This window comes from Gasterosteus aculeatus, chromosome 1, assembly GCF_964276395.1.
Source record: "Gasterosteus aculeatus chromosome 1, fGasAcu3.hap1.1, whole genome shotgun sequence".
Classification (NCBI taxonomy): Eukaryota; Metazoa; Chordata; class Actinopteri; order Perciformes; family Gasterosteidae; genus Gasterosteus; species Gasterosteus aculeatus.
This window is the reverse complement of record NC_135688.1, coordinates 4,555,712-4,576,940: the sequence shown is the minus strand read 5'-3', so window position 1 is coordinate 4,576,940 and position 21,229 is coordinate 4,555,712. Positions and strand designations below refer to the sequence as shown.

Genomic DNA, 21,229 nt, shown 5'->3' with positions numbered 1-21,229 from the left:
TTTTGATGGTGACTGGATACCGGAGCTGTCACTCTTCTCTACTTGCGTCTCGCCCAAATCTATTGGCTGTTATGATTGAAAGGGCGGATTGGACCTTTAAATCGAGCCAGGATTCGCTGAGATATTGAAAAAAGAAAAAATACCAACAAATTCCTCCTTTGGAAACCTCGCCCGTACCATCTGTGCTTAATCCTCAGAACTTCAGTTCTGCTTCACTTGTAGCGACCTGTGTGTCACTGTGTTTATTCATGTTTATTCAATTCAATGTTTTTTTATATTCATATTTATTATCGTGGATTTATAGAAACAAATCCTCGTAAATAATTGGCATTTAAACAGTGAACGACTCTCTAATACATTTTATATTTTCAGTGTGTTTCAAGTGCTTTTTCACTTACAGTGTTTCTCCGTTTTTCTGGAATGTTAATGTTAATTCAGCTTGCTTCCCATATATTCACAGTCCTTAGTCAATTCATTTTCCAAGACATATGCATTAAAGCCTCATGGTTAAGTTTCGGGCCTCAGTGAGACCACCTCCGTCAGAACTGATCACGAAAGCTCAGCTTGGGAATCTTATTCTCCACAAATATCCAACTGAACTTCCGAGTCAAGGACTTAAAATGTACCGTGTGCATCTGACTCTATAAAGACAACAGTGCGAATTAAACACAAACTCAAACATCATTTTTATTCTCCAAATATACAGAGCAAAAGTATCATAGATTCACAGACCAGTACGAGTTAAAATACAACCATTTTCTTTTTTTTTCTTAGATAGAGAGGCCCACTGACTGAAAATAGTGGTTTGCCCAGTAGAATTTACATGTTGTCCTTTCATTACAATAACGCGTATGGTTCACTATTTATACAAACTCGCTAAATGACCACGTACGTTAAGTACTTTTTCAAAGCCGGGTCTTGTAGTACTAATCTGGAGTGCAGAACAATTTGACCAATCAGAGAGAAGCATGCTCACTTGACTTCCAAATGCTTTGCTGTGATTCCTTCAATCATCTGTGAACCCGTCGTTCGCTGTATGCAGACTACAGCAAACACTGAGTGATTTAGTCCGGGCCCCTTTTCCTTACAGTTGCATGTTATTAAAGTACTAACAAGGTATTGATTGGTAGAAAAGCAAAGAAGTGAGAGAGAAAGAGAAGAGCAGAGTGACACAAAGCATTTACATAGTAATGAAATGGTTATCCTGATCAATTCAATGTTTCCCATCTTCTATCACGGACGGTGTAACGAGAGAGGCTTCGGATCGCGTCCTGTTAACCGCGCCTCTGCAGGCGTCGGTCGATACGTTGGCGGTACTGATGTTCAGCATTTCTCCGTCCCTTCTATTAAGACCAAGCAAAAAGTTTGGCGCCGTGAACCGATACGGCGTGTTGGCGAAACACTTCCCGCCCCTCGTGACCTCGACTTCTAATCGTCCCCATCCAGCGCTGTGAATAACACGGAGCAGCCTGCATCCTCCGCTCCGAAAAGGTTACTTTCTTTTATCAGCAAAGGGCAGCCGCTCCCTTGTAATTGCTCCGGTCTTTGTGTTTATTCACCTGCGCTGCTCTGGCACCTGCGCGCTGCTCGCGGGCCAAGCCGGCGCAGGTGAGCGGGGCCGACCTCGTCCCCCGCACGGGCTTCCAGTCCCCAGGACTGACATGGCCCTGCGCTTCCTGTGCTGCCGTGGGGTCGGGTGGGGGGGTGACAAAAGGCTGGCCTATCAAATATTTATCCGTTTGCGGTGCCGGGTGCTGATTCTCTGGACCGGGGAGATGCATTATGTCTGGATCGGCGCTGGAGTCGCATCAGATAAGTACAACCGGAGCGGATGGCGAATTTGTTTTTGTTTCTGAGGGAGAGACGCTCTGAACGTCGGCCTTCTGACGCGTTTTTGAAAGGGCACCATGTTTGAATTTATTAGCGTCGCACATGCAAATGAGGAAATGCACCGTATCCCGTCCTGTTTAAAAAACAGATCACACTGCAATGGCCCTTTGCCAACATGGAGGTAAGAATTCGATGCCGCACTCGTAAGTGCTGAGAAAAATATATGAGGAAAACGGCAGACGTCAACTTGGCAGTGATCACGCTGCCGAATGCAATATATTTCTGTGCATCTGGGCATCTCTCAGAAGGGCTGAAGGTATAATAACCTCTCACTGCAGCTCACTTCAAAGCTGTCCCAGCTAAGCTGGGCTTCTCATCCTATAGCCTCCTGTGTGCTCCGTGTACAGATTGTGGGTTTTCCCCCGTGAGATGGGGAGATGGGGGGAGATGGGGGGGGGGGGGGGGGGGGGGGGACTGCTCACACAAGCTTTTTGTGGAATTTATGAGAAACCAGTACGGTTCATGATATTTTTTGGGAGGGAAACAAAGAGAAAATGATTGTCTACCGTACCGAGTTTTGATGCCACGCGGATCGGTGGAGCTCTAGTACACTGAAATGGGACGGAGCGAGAGCAGAAAAGCCGGGAGAAATGATATACAAGACAGCATTAGAGATTTATATACAGTCTGCTAAGTGCCAAAGTGGATTATCAGCGGTGAAACAGAGCTTTTTGTCTTAAGCTGTACAATGGGCGCTAATCCATTTGTAAAATTAAAGTCCAAACCGCTGCCATTCAAGTGGAAACTCCTTTCAAATGGCCTGAATATAATCAAAGATAAAGTGCTTACAGCAACAACTTGCTGTTGTTTGAGATGCTGAGTCGGTTTTTGTTGTTTTTTCAGTGTTGGTTTCTGGCTTTCTTCTTCCCAACGGACTGCACCGCTGTGGAATACGCTGAAAAACGACCCAGTCCAAGACGGGTCGTGACCTAATATACTTTCTCGTCACATTCTAGTTTGATCTGACGAACCGAAATTGCGAGCCACTGTTTTCCGCTGCAAGCTGCCGTTGTTTTGCAGGGACTCTGATTGAAAAACAAACAAGCTGATCCTCGTAAGTGTGGCTGAACGGGACTTTGTGCGTTATGCAAGTGTGATTATGGAATTTATCGAAAGGTTTACCAATGAAAGACCGGCTTTTACGCTGCTCCAAATAGACGTTGTTAAGTACATTTTGATGTCCAAAGTTAACTCATCATAGTGCACGTGTGGTCGCGTCTGATAATGAAGATCGGGTCTTTTTGCCCAATTGGTATCTGCACCTTGAGTACTGCAAATGAAGCCTCGCTGCCCGGTGATGTTCCCCGAGCAAACGTGCCCGATGCCTGACATCAACAAGCTCCCTTTGAAATTCAAGTGTCAAGTGTGAGCCTTTGTGTGGTTAAATCACTACTGTCCCTACTCCCAACCGAGACTAATGCTGTGTCAGGGATTAAATAATAAATCCAATTTCATTTTTGTCACTTACTTTGCAGAACGGAACCAAATAAAAGGATGCACTTGAAAAGAGTCTGTGTAACACAATCAGTTCCACAGTAGCCCGAAAAAAAAAAAAAAAGAAAAGAAGAAAAGCAGAGTAAAAAGAGAACAAAATGCTCTACATACCCCGCGATGACCGCCACGATCACAGGGAGGTACACAGTCCCTGTGCGCTAAGCTCCAGTGTCAACACTCATATTGACAATATCAATAGAAGAAGCACACAATAAGAAGCTGAGCTAAAGTTTACTGTTTGCATTCCCTTCAGCGGGTATCAGCGGACGATCTGCAGAGATCGCTGCAGAAACTCACGAGCACAACACGCGCTGCACTCCTTGGATCAGCAGAGGGGTGGACAGCGATAGTGTTTCTCGCTTAGTCAGGGTTCGTATCGACACAGATCAAACGGAGCCTGAAGGCAAAGTAGACGTGGACGAGTCCTCCGTGAGAACATCAGAGTCAGAAGTTAGATGCTAGAAAATAAAAGACAGTCCCGTATATACACTGATATTTTTCTTTTTTGTGTCACAGTAAAATAACGAGTCAGGGATTTAAAAGGAGATCTCAGCCCCCCTCTTGATCTGCCCAGCTCCGTGGCCCAGATACCGCTGCAGAGAGGAAAAACTAAAACGGCGGTTCGTTTGCAACGTTCAAGGCGTCTGCGGGCACATGGAGAAGTTTCCCAGCGCCCACGCAGGAGATGTGTTCCAACAAGCCGGGCCTAACAAACGGTGTTTGAGCAGAAGGTGGGGAGACGGGAAGAGTTATTGCTTTAACAACTGAAAACCACATGCACATTCATTGTTGTGCTTCGAATCACAAGAGAGCTGCAGGACGTTGGCTCGCACTCATTGTCCTCAACTTCACACCCAGTTTTCCTGAATGACGTTTCTTCAAAAAGGCCAAACGGGTCTTTGCCAGCGGAGCGTTCCTGCACTCTGCTAGTAATTCCTCTGCACAAACAGGGTGTTGAATGTTCAACATTTTCAAATGCATGTGGTCTCTGTGTGTGCAAATAACCCCGCCGTGGCACGATCATGACTATGGGCATAACTAAAGGAGGCGGTTGATGAGTTTAGCATGAGGGGAAATATAAGGCTTCTTGTTGAAGTCTGAACACGTCTGTGATGAATTAAAGCCAACCAGCCCCAAACATCTCCAGGTGTTCAGGCTCGTGGGAGCTGATTGTGTCAGTTTGTGTCAGCTCCTGCTGACTCCTGCCCCCTGCCCCCCCACCGCCATCCTGGCGGTCAGACGTGGGTCTGCATGCGCTTCTGCAGCGGCCGGGTGAGGTCCGAGTTCTGCGAGGAGGACTGGGAGTAGTGGGAGGAGGAGGAGGCCGACGCCTTGCTGTCCTTGTCGAACTGCACGTAGCCGTCCGGCTTGCTGTAGCTGCTGACGCTGCTGTCGCACTGCGTGTCGATGAAGGAGCCGGAGTCGCTGAGCGAGCCGCGCTGGAACTCCCGCTCGCACAGCTCGATGGAGCTGCTGCCCATTCCCAGCACGAAGCGCTGGCTGTAGTCGTACAGGCGGTTGGGTCCCGCTCCCAGGGTGGAGTAGATGTTGGTGAAGGACATGCCCGTCGGCACCCGCTGCTTGCCCAGGGTGGCCGTGCTGGCCGGGTTCCTCACTTCGGCGGACTGACTGCCCGCCATGGTCGGCGTGTGGTGCTCCTTAAAGGTGTTGACGCTGTAGTAGCCGTTTGTAGGGTCCTACAAAAAAATAAAAGAAATTATTCACATCATTATAATTGTATATTTTTTTTGGGGGGGGGGCTGTGCCTAATTATTAAAGGACAAAGAAGGTGAAAAGAAAAAACAGCCCCTTAGTTACACGCGTTTTCTCAAGGCGCAGCGGAAGCCAAGGTCAAACCGGCAATAATTACCTCTCCAAATTCTAAGTAAATAAGGAAGCTTAGCGCTAGGATTTGCTCAGCCCCCATGCTAACCTTAAAATCATGTTTCTCGTTAATTACGCGGCCCTTCTATGATTCATAGCTTGGCATCCGGCGTGTCACTGCAGAGTTCACGCACAAACCCGCTTTAATTGGACCTTAACGAATCGTCCTGTCTGTGATTCCGTGTTCGCGCTGGAACGGCCTCGGAGGCTGCAGCTGCGCCGTTTGTCTGCTAAGCTGCAGGCGCCGTGCTGTTGCTAAGGGTCCATTTAGGGCACGAGTGTGTGCGTGCGTGCGTGTGCGTGAATGTCAAGCATGGCGGCAGATCCAAAAGGAAGAATGCTGCTAATGGGCGAACGAGAGAGAGAGAGAGAACCTGAGCAGACTCTCGTTAGGCTCGACATTATCAGGCAGCAGTGAGGGAGACTGTTTGTGTCTGGCCCTCGTCTCTTGTTCAGCTCCCCCCCCTGCTCTCGCCTCGTGCGCGCTGCCATTAACTAGGATCAAAAATTCCCTCCCCCGACGTGGGGGAGAGGGGTGAGGGGGGCAGGTGAGCACGCAAACAGAAGCCCACTCCAGGGAGCCCACGGACAAAAGGACTAATGAACGGGTCGCGGTCGGTTTCCGTGGCGCTGATTAGCTGCGCTGCGTTTCAGAGACCCGACAGACATGTCACCTCGTACGGGAAGGGGGGGGGGTCAGAAAGGTGACATCATCTTTGTGGAATGTAAACCGCGGCGAGAGCGAGCGCTCATCGACGGGCCTGCGGGCAACGGCAGAGGTCAGAGGTGAAATAAACACCCACGGAGAGAATCCCTTGTGATGGATTTACATGAAAAGCACCAAGTGTCTTCTCTGGGAAAACTAACCACTAACTTCTACTTCAGTATTAATCCTACAAAAATAACAGGACGTTACAGAGAGGCTGTTACGATGCATTGAAGATTTAAGGACAGACCAAAGTGTCTTTTACGATTAAACTGAATCTAATTTTTGTTGTGACAGTTTGTTATACGCAAACTGTAGTGAATATTTCTTATGATTATTTAAAACACTTTTGACAGTGGTACTGAAATGTGAGCAAAGCAACAAACATATTTAGTTTTAAATACATAATACCCCAAATGAAAGGAATATCTAGTATTCCTACCTATCCGTTATACTTTCACAAAATCATCATTTTATTTCATCAGATACCTCAGTGACAGTTTCACAATTAGCATATAAATCCTTGACTTATTGGTGTAAAAGTGTTTTAAAGGGAAACCTTTGACAGACAAATGCTAAAGAGATCATCTTTGAATCCCAGTGGACACGCGTGCCAGATGTGCGCCTCCAGTCATTTGAATTCTAAAGCTCGCTTCCGAAAGTAGATTGATGGAAGAGAACGTGTCTTTCACGTGAGTTAAAACCGGCATTAAACATGAATGTGTGCACTTTGCCAAATCACACGCGGATCACTTATTGGTACAAGTTGCAAAGTGCTTTCGTGCGCAACGGGAGGAATGGATTCAAAAGGCCTCATCTGTACAGACTGATGCATTCACTGACATGCAAATGGCCAGTCAGCTATTAATATCAGTACAGTCGGTTTTATTTTAGCCTATTCATTCAATCCTGGCATCACTCAATGAGACACATTTGGTTGGATCCGACCACCATTTCAGTCCTTTTTCTAATTTAAAGGACATGTCAGCATATGTTGATGTCAAAAGGGGATATTTGATCCCCCCCACTGATGCTCATTTGCTGGTGCCAGCTGCATAAGACTGTTACGACCACGTGACTAAAGGGTTAATGGCGTCTGACGAGGTGTGATTCGGATAGCGTGATGAGCCCTCATTCTGAATTAGTAAAACACATGTTTCCAGTTAGAGTTTAACCTCATCAGTGTGTTGTCTCCGGAGATTTAGCTTTTCACCCTGCAAAGGAAGGATTGAGTGTCTAACGGTAATACCGCTGAGACTTCACACGCACACCTGAAACACTTACAACTCAGAAACAAAAATGGTTGGGTGAATCCTATTTGAAGCTCTTGATTTAGACTGTGCTTAAATGACCGGATGAGTTGAGGAGTGCAAGATAAGCACATAATACTAATTGAGTACGTAATAATACAACGTCACCGAAATTCTGCTGAGATTATATCCAAATCTAAATTGAATAAATACAGACTGAGTCCTTTATGTCTCTTATAGAACCACATTCTCATCTGTGTGATGGAAGTAACACTCTGTCATTTAAAGAACAGCTGGACCAACCAACCTTTTATTCCCTGAACCACCTTTAATGACACAAATTCATACAAAGCAGACCTCCGACAGGAGTTATTTAGGCTGTGGATTCATCCCCTTAAATCACCCCTATTAAGTGAGAGGTGAGGTCCTCTTTGCTCTTTAAATCCCAGAGTTGATGAAGGCAACGCTGTAGTCTCCCTCTCTCTCTTTCTCCCTCCCTCGTACCTTAATGTGCTGATACTCCTTCTCTTCCTCCTGCAGCACCTCCAGTTGCTTCAGTACAGACTCCTGCTGGAACTCTCCTCGTTCAACCTGCTGATCAATAAAGTGAGGAACATGCAAAGAGCCTGTGAGGTTCACCGAAATCAACCAGTCGGAGCAGAAGTCAGAGAAGAAGGAATTTTACTCATCACCACTTCTTTCTTTTAAATGGCAGTCAAAATGTTTCACCTTCACTCAGCGCTGGCAGAAAGCCTGAATAGTACATAAGTGAGTATATTTAATTTATATTAACAGAATGCAGATGTGTAGGGGAGCTACAGGAAGCTGATTTTTCCAGCACTTAGGTGAATTGTAAAACCTTCCACTGCAAATAGCCCGAGCCCTGGAGCGAGCTACGTGGAAACCAAACACTGGTACAGTTCCAAAGAGGAAACAGTTCTTTGTGTGTCTGCAAGGCACGTACATACAGAAGTACACCCACTGTGGGATTACCCAGAGTGCATCTGCGTGATTACAATGCATCGGGGTCTGTTCTGCTGATAGGACGAGAGGCATCGCACCAATAAATACAGGCACTATGCCTCGAAAACATCCCATATACAAGCGCGATGCTTTTCTGTTCTTCCATTAGCCATCGAAATGAACATAATCTACGAGACCATTCGTTCCACAGGAAATAGCAATGACAATAGCAACGTGCATTTATTATGTCAACCTTAGCTTAATGAACATTAAGTACATTTACATACATTTTATAGGAGCGGAAAGTAGTATGTTGCGACACTCACACTCACCATCAGTTGTTTCATGGAGGTGTGCTCCTCGTTCTCTCGTGCTGCATTGTGGTCTTTGTGCACAATCTCCACCCGGATGTCGTTTTTCGCCGACACGACTCCTTTCAGATCTGGCAGAAACAGATGAGGCGCGTATCTCAATAAAGCTGGACAAACACCAATCTGTATTTGTTGACATTATAATTTCCCCTCAGTGCCGTTTGCGGTATTGCAGAACTTAGCAGAGATCCCTGGCTTTGGTTTGTGAGAGCTCCCCTGGTCCCCCCCCCCCCCCCCCCCGAAAAAACAATACCCAGCATTATCAATCACTTGTTTCCCGCCAACACCAGATTAACTTTTTTTTCGGCATACATATGCAATCTCACACAGCCTCTCCACGGCGGCCCGTTCTGTTTGGGGCAATGCTGATGATACTGTCATATAACAAGGTCTTACTTTCTGTCTTAATTTTGCTTGCAAGTTCTCTCTGGTGAGCACAGATGGAGACGGGCAGTGAGGGCATAACCAGGTGCGCTTCCTCTGTAGTATACAGACAATAGACATGCTGAAGGGACCAGTAGCACATGTTGGTTCTAGGATAGAGACAGTGGCTGGCTGCCTCTAACCTGAGTCACTCGGTACATGGGTGGGTGGCGGTGAACGTAGCGCGGGATGTAAATAGCCTCAGAAGCGAATGCAGCCACACGGAGATCGCATGAAATGGGCCCTTATAACAAGACGGGTATTTCTGCACCACAAAAAGAAGTCCGTCGCAGTGAGTGATGTTACCTTCTGCTCAGCCAGACACTACGTTGCAGCGCTTTGTAATTTTTTTTTTACCAGAAATGTCTTGAAGCGGTTGACAGCCAAATGAATACAAGCAGATTAATGAAAACAATACCAACACTAAATAGATGGACTTTGTGTTTCGCTATTGTGCCCTCGGGGCGATCCGGTACTTGCATGCTTCAGTGGGTGAAACGGGGGGAGAGGATACGTACTTCTCTGGGCGCGTGTGCAACAGAACGCTCCGATGGTGCCCATGATGACAATGAGGGCCACAAAGGCTCCCACGGCGATGCCAATGATCACCGCAACCGGGAGAGATTCTGCAGAGAGCGACAGAGAGATGATCAGATAGAACAAAAACATCTCACGTTTATGTTGATTGTAAACAGGGTCGGGGGGCAGCGGCAACTGAGGGGACGACGACGCGCCGTATTTGCGTCCCTCTAAGTGAATCTGACGCCATCCCCGAGGCACGGGGCGACAAATGGAGATACACAAGCACAGAGCAACGCGAAAAAGTGCCGCACCGAAACTCAAACAAAAAGGCATAACCGGTGTCATCGCTGAGGGTAAACACTTCCCTACCTTTGAGTCATTATCGCATATAGACGCCGTTGTCTAATAACTTTGAATTCATACCAATTTAGGCTAATAGAAGCCTTTCACCAAGGTATTTTGTTTTAATTGATTAGAGTACAAGACCGTGTGCATTAGTTTAAGCATAATCATGTTTGTGTGTTTCTCGGAGGGTGTTATAGTGCATTTGCGACTGGGGAATAGATTAAACCTGCATCTATATGCCGCTCCGTCATTAAAGGTTCTCATTAAGGCGCACTTTAACGGCCTGAGTTACCAGCCCACGTTTATGACCTTCTAGCATATAAAAAAAAAAAAAAAAAGCAAAACAACCCAGAGCTCTTCCTACACCATTAAAGTGTGTTTAATGTCCTCGTTGATCAACGTCACTTTCACATAAGCAGCTTATAATTTATCATTTGCGATGAGTGGATGGAAAACACGGCCTCCCTCCCAGTAGAGGGCAAAAGGTCAACAGGAGGATGGTATTCATTTTTGGAGGAATGGAGACGCAGTTTGTCTCTATTTAACATAAAGACAGCACAGTGTGTTTTTCGTTCGCAGTTGCAGCGTACGCTCTGGGTCACCGGTTCAAGATACCGGGGAGATGAAATAATGTTAACCCAGAAAACTCATTTGTTGGAACTTTATCTACAAAATGTCACCCACAGACTAACTTTACATCAAAGGTTTCAGAGTTTTGTATTATCAGCTCCAACCTGGTGGAGTTTTCATTTCAAACACCTTTCATTTGAAAGAGAAAGAAAATGTTCATGTACATATCTGCTGTGTCGAAGAAAAATACAAACCATGTCATCTTTAATTCAAATCTACGTCCGTGCTGCACACAAAACGCCTGAGCTTCGCCGCCATCTAGCAAAGCGCAGCTGAATCTGAATCTGAAGAAGAGGAAGGTGGAATGTGTCGAACCTTGGCTCCCACCTTGTTCCTTAAGGCGTATGATCTCCGTGTCCGAGCCGAAGCTGTTCCACGCCGTGCAGTTGTAGATGGTCTGGAAGTCGGCCGGGACGATGTTGCTCATGGTCAGCGTGGAGATGACTCCCTCCTCGGTGGTCACGGTCTCCACGGTGTAGCGGCCGGACGTTCCAGACTCCAGCACGGTTTCTTTCCATGACCAGGCCTGAGAAGAGGCAGAGCAGACGGGGATGATGGCTTTTGTTTTTGGACGTTTTGAGCATTTATTTGGGCTGTGGAGCGTTGGTTTGGGTGCTGTATCCCTGCAATGTTTGTATCTCCTGTTCAGTGTACAAGCATTTCCTAAAGTGCCACAACGAGGTTCCCGCATCTGGTTTGGAATCTCAAAGACTGTTGTATAAAATCCATGAAAGTGGGTGCAGATATTCATGCTCCCAGCAGGTAAAACTTTTGTCCAAATTATGTGTTTTCTAGCAAATTTTCCAAAAAATTAAATGCAAAAATTAGCCACACGCAAATATGGCCAACATTTTGAGCGATTATTATCATTTTAATTTTGCGGTGGAAAAAAAATCATTTTACATTATTTTATAGTATTTATTATAACTTTTCTTAAGTTCTCTACATGTTTTTTTTAAATTACAGTCAGCACTTTTTCTCATGTCAAATGTGAACCAGCCACATCAATATGGTCAGTGACCAGAGCTGCAGATGTCTGTTCAACGTTGACCCTGATAACAACAACAACACATGTATCGCACCGACCGAACCAGGGACTGGGAGTGGAGCTGAGGGTGACCAAGCAACCCGCCGAGTGTTCATCGGTGGAATTGTCTCTTACTGCATGTGTGCGTTCTTTGGAAAGTGTTAATGGGACGGTGCCGACCAGCGATCAATATTTCAACAATATGTTCTTGGATGATTGCGGCACCATGTCAGGAAGCTTTATGTTGCTACCTGTGGAGATCTCCACAGAAACAAAAGATGACCATGAGTAGATAGTGTTCTATATCAGTAGAAGGATAATTATGTGTTAAGCTGGCATTCGCTGATGCCGGTCGTGGAAGCGTTACACCGTTTTTTGGGGGCAAGAGTTCCATGATTGAGAGAGAGAATCAGATGGATATCCATCTATTATAAAGATAATATGAAGTTATTATATTCTGCAAATGTTAACAGTGGTTTTTGGTTGAAATGTTGTTGTTAACTGGCCACTTGCTGCTGTTCATTTATGTTTAACAAGCTGCCACTTCACTGAGAGCATCTGGAGCTAATAGACGGATGTAAATAGTATGCATTGTAGGCAGCTCTCTTAAAAACACATTTTTAGAATTACAACAAGATGCTTTTTGGATTTGGCTTTTGGGAGACTGACTGCGAGCAATGTGGAGCCCTTTTTAAAGATAAGGTAAGATATATACGATGCATCATTTTGAATAAATTAGATGCTCATGATGGTACAAAGGAAAATCCAAAAAAGTTCTATAAAAATGTATATTCCATAACAAGTGTTAATAACTACTTAAACAAAATGTCTCTTATTGGAAACTGCGGAGCACATTGTCTTACATTTTGTTTTTTCAAACTATGCTGTAAAGTATACATTTATATTCATTTCAAACCATTTAACATTGGCAGCTCTTTGATAGACAACAGCACAAAAAATAAATATGTTTGTAATCTTTGAAGCGCCTAATAAGTGAGGTATGGGTCTAAAACACAATAGTCACCTTAGTTGTTAGAATATAACATGTTGTTGTTATAAAGACTGTAAAAGCCTCTGTGATGCTTGGCCACGTAAATGAAATTTGACATGAGTAAGTACTGGTTCGACATTTGTTATAACTGTAGACAAAAAGTAAAATACAACACTGTAAATAAAATCTTTGTATTAAGACCCACGACCAGCCTCTGCATCATAAACTTGATATTAATTATGTGGCTAGTTAATGCTGGACATCAATATAATAAAAGCACACATTGGATGACAAAGTATGCCAATTAACCACATTCATATGCAAACACACACACACACACACACAAATGAATAATAAGCACAACGCGAGCTCAGGGAGTGGGCTGTTTATATAAGGTCCATCAATCTTAATGGGTTCACTGCTAACGGAGCATAAGTGTGCATCAAATGAGTAACTGGCAGCTCAAACTGTATGATAAGGATCACCTTTTCATACGGGCACAAATGATGGCGCTAATGCTGTAACATTCTCCTTATCTCATTGTTATTGTCTTTTCTTGCTGTTAACTGATCAATAATACAGTCGGGCATTATATCAATAGCTCAAGGGTGCTCATTATCCTTTAATCTAAGTTGCATTGTTCATGTACCGTAGATCACATATCATGGCCGGAGTTACACGCGGCAGAGTTGAGGAGACGAGGATGAGATGGGAACAAAATAGGTAGCGCCATGTACTCACAATGCGGTCTGGAGGGGGTGTGCTTCGAATGAAACATTTGATTTGTCCCTTTTCTCCATGTAACGCCTGCTGAGTCTGTGTGCTGGAGATGGTAGGGGGACCTGAGGAAAACAACAATGAACAATGATATAAAGGTTGAAAGATGAGTCACAACTCACAGAAACTGAAATAATTCAATTCATTTTACATTTCAGGACATACAACAACTGGGCTCAGTCGGGTTTCCGTGGTACATTATATACTAATTGCTCTCCTGTTCCAAGCGGAAACACCCAAAGTGTTCAGTAATTGGGGGGCTAATGTATAGCAGTGCAATATAAACATGCCTCATCCCCCAGTAGAATCTAGCCGAGGACATTGAATAGAGGGCACTGAATATTATTGTCGATCAAGAAATTGTTGATTTGTGACTGGCTTGATTTCTCTGGTGGAGACAACCGTCACTGGAGAGCTACAGAGGTTCTCTGGAGCATAATCAGCACGACACAGATGGAAAAAAAAATGCCATTTTGGAGAGATAACACACTTGTCGCTGTGTATCACCTGATTCAATTTGCTTGCAGCAGCTTTAACCCTGGGATGAACAGCTTGGCGTAAAAAAAAGCCCCAAACAATTAAAAAGATAACGTCCGGCAAGAGAGTGAGAAGAATGGACCATGGTGTCTCTAAACGGTGTGGGTAAAATTCAGGTTTCCTGCATAATAATTTAGATTAAATGGAATGGCTTTATTGGAATTCTAAATGATCTGAACAGGGTGAGTTCAATCTTTGAGCCCTTCTGTCAAACCTCGATCAGGCCACAACACCTCGTCTGAGAAGGTCCGCTCACCATCTGGACCGTGGGCTTTTCACACCAGGGGACCACTCTAATATGAAGACAAAATGTTCAGACACCACCCGAAACTGCCTTTCAAGTATGCAGCAACTTAAGACAGCTGAATAAAAACAGTTTCACTTTAATGTTCCGTGCATGTTTCTGAGCTTGATGTATGTACAATATTTCATTTGCCTTATGATGTTTGTATGTTACTGTACATGTGACGAAGCACTGTTTCAAGCACCTTGGCTTTCAATCAAAGAGCGCCTCCCTCTGGGTGACACCAGTCCTGCGTCCACACTGCTTTGCTCCTGTGCTTCTCCAAACTCTGCAGTGTGAGTGATACTCCGAGTAGGGATAAGTACCTGATACAAACCCACTTCAACACGCCCAAACTATCCCTTTAAGCGCGTCTCAGGCGATGGCTAAGGTTAAAAATGTGGTTTCGAGGGGGCGGCAAGTGAGGCAGTCTTGATTAGTGAGCCAACTTCCCTCGTATTCCCGCTCTCCGCCATCTCTCTGACGATACATAATTGCAGTTTATTACCTGTCTCTTATTAAAATGAATTAGCATTTTAATGAGACTTTGCCAGATGGCGCCTTAGTGTGCTACTGGAGGGGGCTGGAAGGCTGCTACTGCCGCCGAGTCAATGCTGTAGATGAATTAAAGAAATAAATATTGACATCTGTTCACCTTCTTTTCGTGGTTTGTCAACATGACTGTATTTGTATACGCGCATGTGCTGCAGTTCATGAAAGGACTATTTGGTGTGCGGGTCTTAAAGGGGAAAGCAGAACGTATTTTAGCCACACGAAACAAAGGCCCGACTAAAGCAAAGTTACGTCCGTTTGAATTAATGCAACATTTACAATATCGTCACTGCTACATATTGCTACACTTCAGATTTTGGAAGATATAATAGTCTCAACTTTTAGGTGACGGCTGTCTCTGCGAGCGAAACGAAACATGTGTGAGTGCCTCGTACGATCCCACTTCAAAAACACACCAGCTATCCCATTTAACTCGTGACTGCTGGACGGGGTTTTGTATGCGCTTTGGCTGTCAACAAACAGCAACATCATTTGTTTACAGGCCGCTAAAGCCGCGGTCGTAGCGAAGGGAAGCATCTATTCAGTGGATCAGAGCTGCAAATGAGGAATATAATTAGATAGCTTTATCTCACCGGCTCAGGCTGGGTTGAAAGTACGTGCGCGTATGTGAGTACGTTGCTCGCTACTCACAATATGTGATCAGAGCACAAACACGTTGGTAGCAGGGGAGGGAGGTGGGGGGGGGGGGGGGAGGAGGGGGCGCGTTGGCACTACAACATCAATGCTAGCAGCATGGGAGGTAATCACAATGTTGGGCCCGATGTGTCACTCAGTCCTTCGAGGAGGTGTTAACTCTGGAGTGGACGTTGCTATGAGGTTCCTCAAAAGGCCACGTTTCACTGCCAAGACTGAGAGCTCGACATTCACTCGCCGCCTCGTGCCACTTCTTTGATTTTTCTGGCGGGGGGGTTTTGTGATTAAAAGAAAGAACAAAATAGAAATGGTTCAACTGAAAACCAGCAAAACGTCTGGTTCGGGCACTGGTGACTACGTCTCCCTCTGGGGGAACAGCGTTGGTGAGGAGATCTTGTCTATATGTTGAAGTCTTCCCTTTGATATTCTGACAATATCCAATACATAAAGAGTATTGCACCAGTAATGTTTTGGAATATTAAACTCTATACTTTGAGAACACTTCCACTATATACCCATCGGTTGGTTGGAGGGGTAATTATGCTATAATTGCTCTGTATCTACCTTGCTATAAAAAAAAAGTGGAATTATCATTACCGTTGATATTAAGGATGATCTCCCTGCTTTTTAGTTCATCTTTTTGCATCTTGCAATCCAGAGTGAAAATCGCAAATCGTTTCCCCTTCATCCCCGTTTGGTCCGGGCGAGGAAGTCACACGTTTAGCAGAAAATACACACTTACTTCCCCTGAATGCTCGGACGGCGAGGATCCACATTGCTTTGGCCCACATCCACATCCCATGTTCTGCCTCTGGTGGGATCCATACTGGGACTACAACGGTCACTACACTTACTGCCTTGTTAAAAGCACTATAGGGGAAAGCCTGTGTGAGTTTGAATGTACCGTGTAGATATGTAACTAGTCGGATGACACGTGACGCATTTTAAATACAGTTTTCTCCTTCATTCCTCTCCACTTTTTTATACGGTGTCATTGACAGTTTCACAAAGGCTAGAATGCTAATTAACTAGGCACATAAAGGCCGTCTAGAAAGATGAACTGTAGAAAAAAAGAAATCTATAACAACCCGGTGCTCTGTGGGAGATTCACTGATTCTTCGGACCCCCCCCCCCCCCCCCCCCCTTACTGTCATAATGGGCTATTTCTCCCTAGGCGGCCCAAGTACTGCACGTGTGCCGTTATACATACTGATCTGCCCAACACAACATGCAGATCTACTCATGCTGGTGAGTATATTCATTAATATGTCTTGCATAAATCAACGTGTACACAAGCTGAAGCCTTTCAACCATGTCAGACTTCTGCAGGACTGTGGTAAAATCCATGCATGCCATATACATAATCATACGCATGGAGAGTGCTTCGTCACACGTGATGCAGCCACATCTTGACATGCTGAGGATCTTTACGAAAATTCGGAAAATGTTTGACCGCAGTCAGCAACATGTCTCCACCACATACGCAAACTTTCTCCCCTGCTGGCTGTTTGATTATAATTAAATGGCGTTCTTCCCCAGGGGGGGGGGAGCGGGAATCCTCGCGCCCGCCTGGAATTCCACAGCGGGAGCCGGTGACACGCAACGGCACAGAAGAGAGAGACGGAGGGAATGACAAGTTCTAAACACATGTGATCTACATGATGGCGCCGAGGAGTCGGGGGATAACTGCGGGGAGGCATTAAAACGTGACGCAGACGCACAGCATTGCCCGATATTTGCTGGTTCACGGTGCCGCCCCCCCCCCCCCCCCCCCCCCTCAAACGTTCGCCCGTCCGTGGTGTGTTAGTTATTCACTGCCAGAAAAAAGATTGAGTTCTGCTGAGTGCCAGTGATGTAGGGCTTAAAGGCTGATGAGAGGTATAAGGAGTGCTCACATTCATCTGCAGTTCAGGCATTGGCGTAGGACAATCAATGGACCTCAGGAGAGCCCCCCCCCCCTCGCGCCCCCCTCCAACGCGCCACCACTTCAACTGCAGTGTTTGCACTTTCACAAATTTCCCAATCTGATTCGCCTCAAGGATCGGGTAAGAAATGACTCAAGATTCCTCATGTGGTTTGGTGGGGAAAAAAAAGAGATGAATTTCAATTATTCAAAAGGGTAAAAAGAAAGGAGGCTCTTGAATGTCAAATAGCAATTCAGGCAGGGAGATACAAGGCGCAAGAGAAGCGAGGATGTAAGCAAATGATAAAGAGACTGGAAGAGATCCAGGACTTGCTGGTATGCAATCTGCAGACACTAAACATGAAATGTAAGCTTCTGTAGCGCGGCTCCTAATGTGCTCTGAGTTGTGTTATGTTCTTATCGTTATTAAAGCAATCCGTCTTCTTTCTCTCATGGCGCGTTTTTTTAGCAACGCATTCTTAGAATTCTCTGAAATAACGGGTCCGTTGGATGTTATGTATTCTGTTAACACATAAAGGCTGCAGAAAAGATGCAAGTATAGGTCCAACGGAATTGAAGACAATATAATTAGTCACGCTTTTATTTTCTTCCGCCTCTTCTGCCTTGATTTCCACCAAATTCCGTGCTAAGGAGGAGGGGGCTCGTTGCTGTTCAGCGAGAGTCACGGTTCTGATCTTTGCTGGAGGGAATGCTGGTATTCCATTCTCTCTGATATGCAAAGCCAGCATCGGGGTTTTTGAAAAGAAAATCTTTACACACACACACACTGTTTGCCTCTTGATGTATCCTCATCCCCAAATAAGCACTAGTGTTGCTTACAGGCAAACTCTTTGTATGCTTTCTAAATGTACAATGGTACACTGTCAGCATCGACTCAACATCAATTCTTCAGCTTCTTAAAATCCCCTCAGTTTTCTTGTTGGCCCCGGCTTCTTTCAAATGGACTTCAGGAAAATAAGACACGTGTAAATCTCACAACTAAGAATCTCTGCCACATTGCAGCACGCTCCCTGAATATCAACCGCCTGTAATGAAGTCATTTGTTTGAGAGTTGCCAGGTCCCCCCCCGACGCTGGAATTCATTAGTCAGTTAGTGCCTCAAAAAGGCAGCTTCCCAGTGCCTCATGCAGAATATGAATAGCATTGAAGTATATTTTACCTGTTTATGAAATGTGTGACGGTGTCTTCAAAAGACTCTATACATTGTTTTTTCGACTTAGAGGCTTCACTGTGGATACAGGTGATGAAATGGCTTTATTTGACAGGGAAATACATTTGCATGGGCACAATATGTGTCACTTCCTTCTGATGCATGTTTGTCTGTGTTTGTGTATGAAGGCGTGTGTTTTATTAACGGGGATGCTTGTTAAAATGAACTGTGTCCCCGAGAAACTGATGGATTAAAAGAAATGCAAACAAATAAATGACTACGGCAAGAAAAAAAAGCTTCATATTCTGTGGGAAGTTGAGAGATGGAAGGCTTTTATAAACCACAGAGGAGGCAGAAGACTGACTCCTGTGACAAATTGCTTTCCTTTTGTTGCCGTTGACCCCAGACCTCAAGATTCACGCTTGCCTGTCTATGCATTTGACAACTTTGTGGGTGTGCGCCTGAGCCTGTCTGAATGAAAGACATATCAATAATAAAGCTCACCGTTGACAGTGAGAGAAACCTCCTTCTCCCCCGCTCCTACGCGCGGAACCACAGCGCGACAAACGTACTTCCCGGCGTCCTCCTGTCGCACGGATTTCAGTGTCAGGAGGTTTTCATTGCTGAGAACCTGCAGCGGAAAAAGTCAAAGATGATTAAATGCAGTTAGAGCAAAGGCACCATTTGCGGAAGCAACAAGGCATTGTTATGGAAAGAAAGAAAGGCTCCATTTAATTCCTTAAAAGGGCACCCCTCCTCAATTATTAAAATCCAATTTAGGGTCTGAGCTTAGTGGAGTAAAGGGGTTTGGCTTTGGCCTTTGATGTTGAATGAATCTACATTTTGTGGATAAGATCAACAGTTGTGAGAGGACGGGTCACCAATTGGCTGGGACTGTAATGGCCTCAAGACCGAAGGCTTAATGGGCATTTCTGGATGAATATTTACTGTATACCTACAGTAGTTCATGCAAGCGCTATCGCTGCTACAATCCCCCGATGTTTCAAAGCTTCCGCTTTACCAGACAAAGGCGTCCGGGCGATTCTAAGCCACAGCGCGTGACTGGATGTAAAACATGCCCGGCGGCAGTGCAAATCAATAAACCCACCACTCCGGATCCCCTCTTCATCCACACGATGGTAAGGGACGGATTTCCAGACCAGGCACAGTTGAAGACCGCGTCAGATGCCAGGTCCACCTGCAAGGACTGAGGCTCCGCGGCCATGCGGGGACCAACTGTGGAAAATAAACAGCATTGACTTTCTACAACGCATCCATTGTTTCCCGGCCTGTGGTGGCGGCGGCGGCTCTCGGTGCTCAGGGTCAAAACAGTCAACATCCGTAACCGAGCGACCGTCATGTCGCGGACGTCGTCGATAGGAATGCAGTCACTCACAGTAGACGTCAACGTTGCGGCTGACGTTGGTGCTGCCGAGGGGGTTGGTGACGTCGCAGGAAACGGGTTCGGTGAAGAAGGAGTGGTCCACGATGACCTCGTACGTGTCTCCGGAGACCTCCTTGATTATGCTTCCCCCTTTGGCCCACCTGTTGAGAGGATTAGAAGGCAGAGCAAGGGGAGACGGTAAAAACACAGGGGAAATAAACTAAGGAAAGCGGGGGGGGGGGGGGAGCCACTGAGACAAGTTCTCACACCTCTTTATGTCAATACCACTATTGTGTGTGAATAAATCATAATTCTAGGGAAGGCTTCCTGCGCTGGCTTCAGCATTTCTTTTGGCGGCAGCCCCTCCGTGCTGTGACAAGCTCCCCGGTGACTCGGAGGAGACAGCGCGCTCCTCATTACGGCAGCGAGAGCAGCTCAGAGTGCCAGCGAAGGAACACAAATCACAGGAGTGACAAATGGGTAGCGCCTCGTCCCTATGAAGACGTCGGTCGACACGCACTGTATTGCACACAACAGCTGATGTTAATACATCGACGCGGGATCACGGAGAGGACACCTGCTTGTGTTTGTGAGTGATAGCTCCCGCGACGGGGACACGGGACCAGACGTGGGTGAGACTTTTACGATGTCACGGGTGGTGTGGACGGCTCTGGTTTGCTGCTGCAAACAGACACGGCCCGTTTTATAAACGTGAAGCAAAAAGGCATCCGCGGATCTCTTTAGGATGTATAGACACCCGCTGTGGACGATACGATGCATCGCGCATCCAAACGCCGCCAACCTCCACAATAGACACGTGGCTGCACGCTGAAAACAGTGACAATGGAACCAATGCGTCTCTTTCCGTTTTGTATTCCTTCCCGTGCCGGGAGCAGTTTTCACGGGGTACGGAACTCATTTGTTTCCCATGACTAATCTGGCCCCATGCTCGACTGAAATGCTATCGTTTAAATCAGAACAGATTACCTCTTTCAATCAGTAAGCAACGTGAAGCAGTAATCTAATTGGCCTTCATTGGATTGTTTTTTTTTTACCCCAGCTGTGGATCTTTCAAGGGTTTTGTTCCTGTGTAACTACGTGCTGAGAGCTTTGAACACCCGAGTTTCCAAAAATGTTGAAAATAGTGCAGACAGGTACCTTAGACAGCGGCGGGAATGAGTAACGTAGACCCCCCTTAGTCATATCTCCAATGTACCGCATTACCCAGGAGAATTCTGCGTGTCAAAAGATTAATGTGGAATTTGTTGTGTTGGTGACGATGACTGTTGATATTCACATCAATGTGTCTCTGGATATGAAGATCACTGTGAGTGTTCTGCAGCGATGATGACAAAGAGGACGATGATGAAGGTGTTAATTATTCCGGTCATCATGCTGAAGACGGGATCACACCAATGGTTTTGATGACGAGGAAGAGGGATGAGAAGGATGATATTCATAATGGCGATGAC

The 21,229-nt window shown here is 45.7% G+C and overlaps 1 protein-coding gene across 15 annotated transcripts in view; it reads right to left on the bottom strand.

The window, feature by feature from the left end:
- Window positions 1-662: 662 nt before the first annotated feature.
- kirrel3b (kirre like nephrin family adhesion molecule 3b) overlaps window positions 663-21,229 on the bottom strand; it is a 129,318-nt gene continuing 108,751 nt past the window's right edge. The window contains exons 8-17 of one of the 15 annotated variants that reach the window (XM_040181788.2): window positions 19,770-19,918; window positions 19,482-19,609; window positions 18,878-19,004; window positions 13,238-13,338; window positions 10,794-11,004; window positions 9,500-9,607; window positions 8,955-9,038; window positions 8,514-8,629; window positions 7,729-7,818; window positions 663-5,081 (exon numbers count right to left, since the gene is read on the bottom strand). In XM_040181788.2, coding sequence (XP_040037722.2) covers window positions 4,620-5,081; window positions 7,729-7,818; window positions 8,514-8,629; window positions 8,955-9,038; window positions 9,500-9,607; window positions 10,794-11,004; window positions 13,238-13,338; window positions 18,878-19,004; window positions 19,482-19,609; window positions 19,770-19,918 — 1,576 coding nt within the window. In that variant the 3' untranslated portion in view covers window positions 663-4,619. The remainder of the gene's footprint in view (window positions 5,082-7,728; window positions 7,819-8,513; window positions 8,630-8,954; window positions 9,039-9,499; window positions 9,608-10,793; window positions 11,005-13,237; window positions 13,339-18,877; window positions 19,005-19,481; window positions 19,610-19,769; window positions 19,919-21,229) is intronic. The other 14 variants (XM_078108468.1, XM_078108471.1, XM_078108472.1 and 11 more) reach the window with 14 other exon arrangements.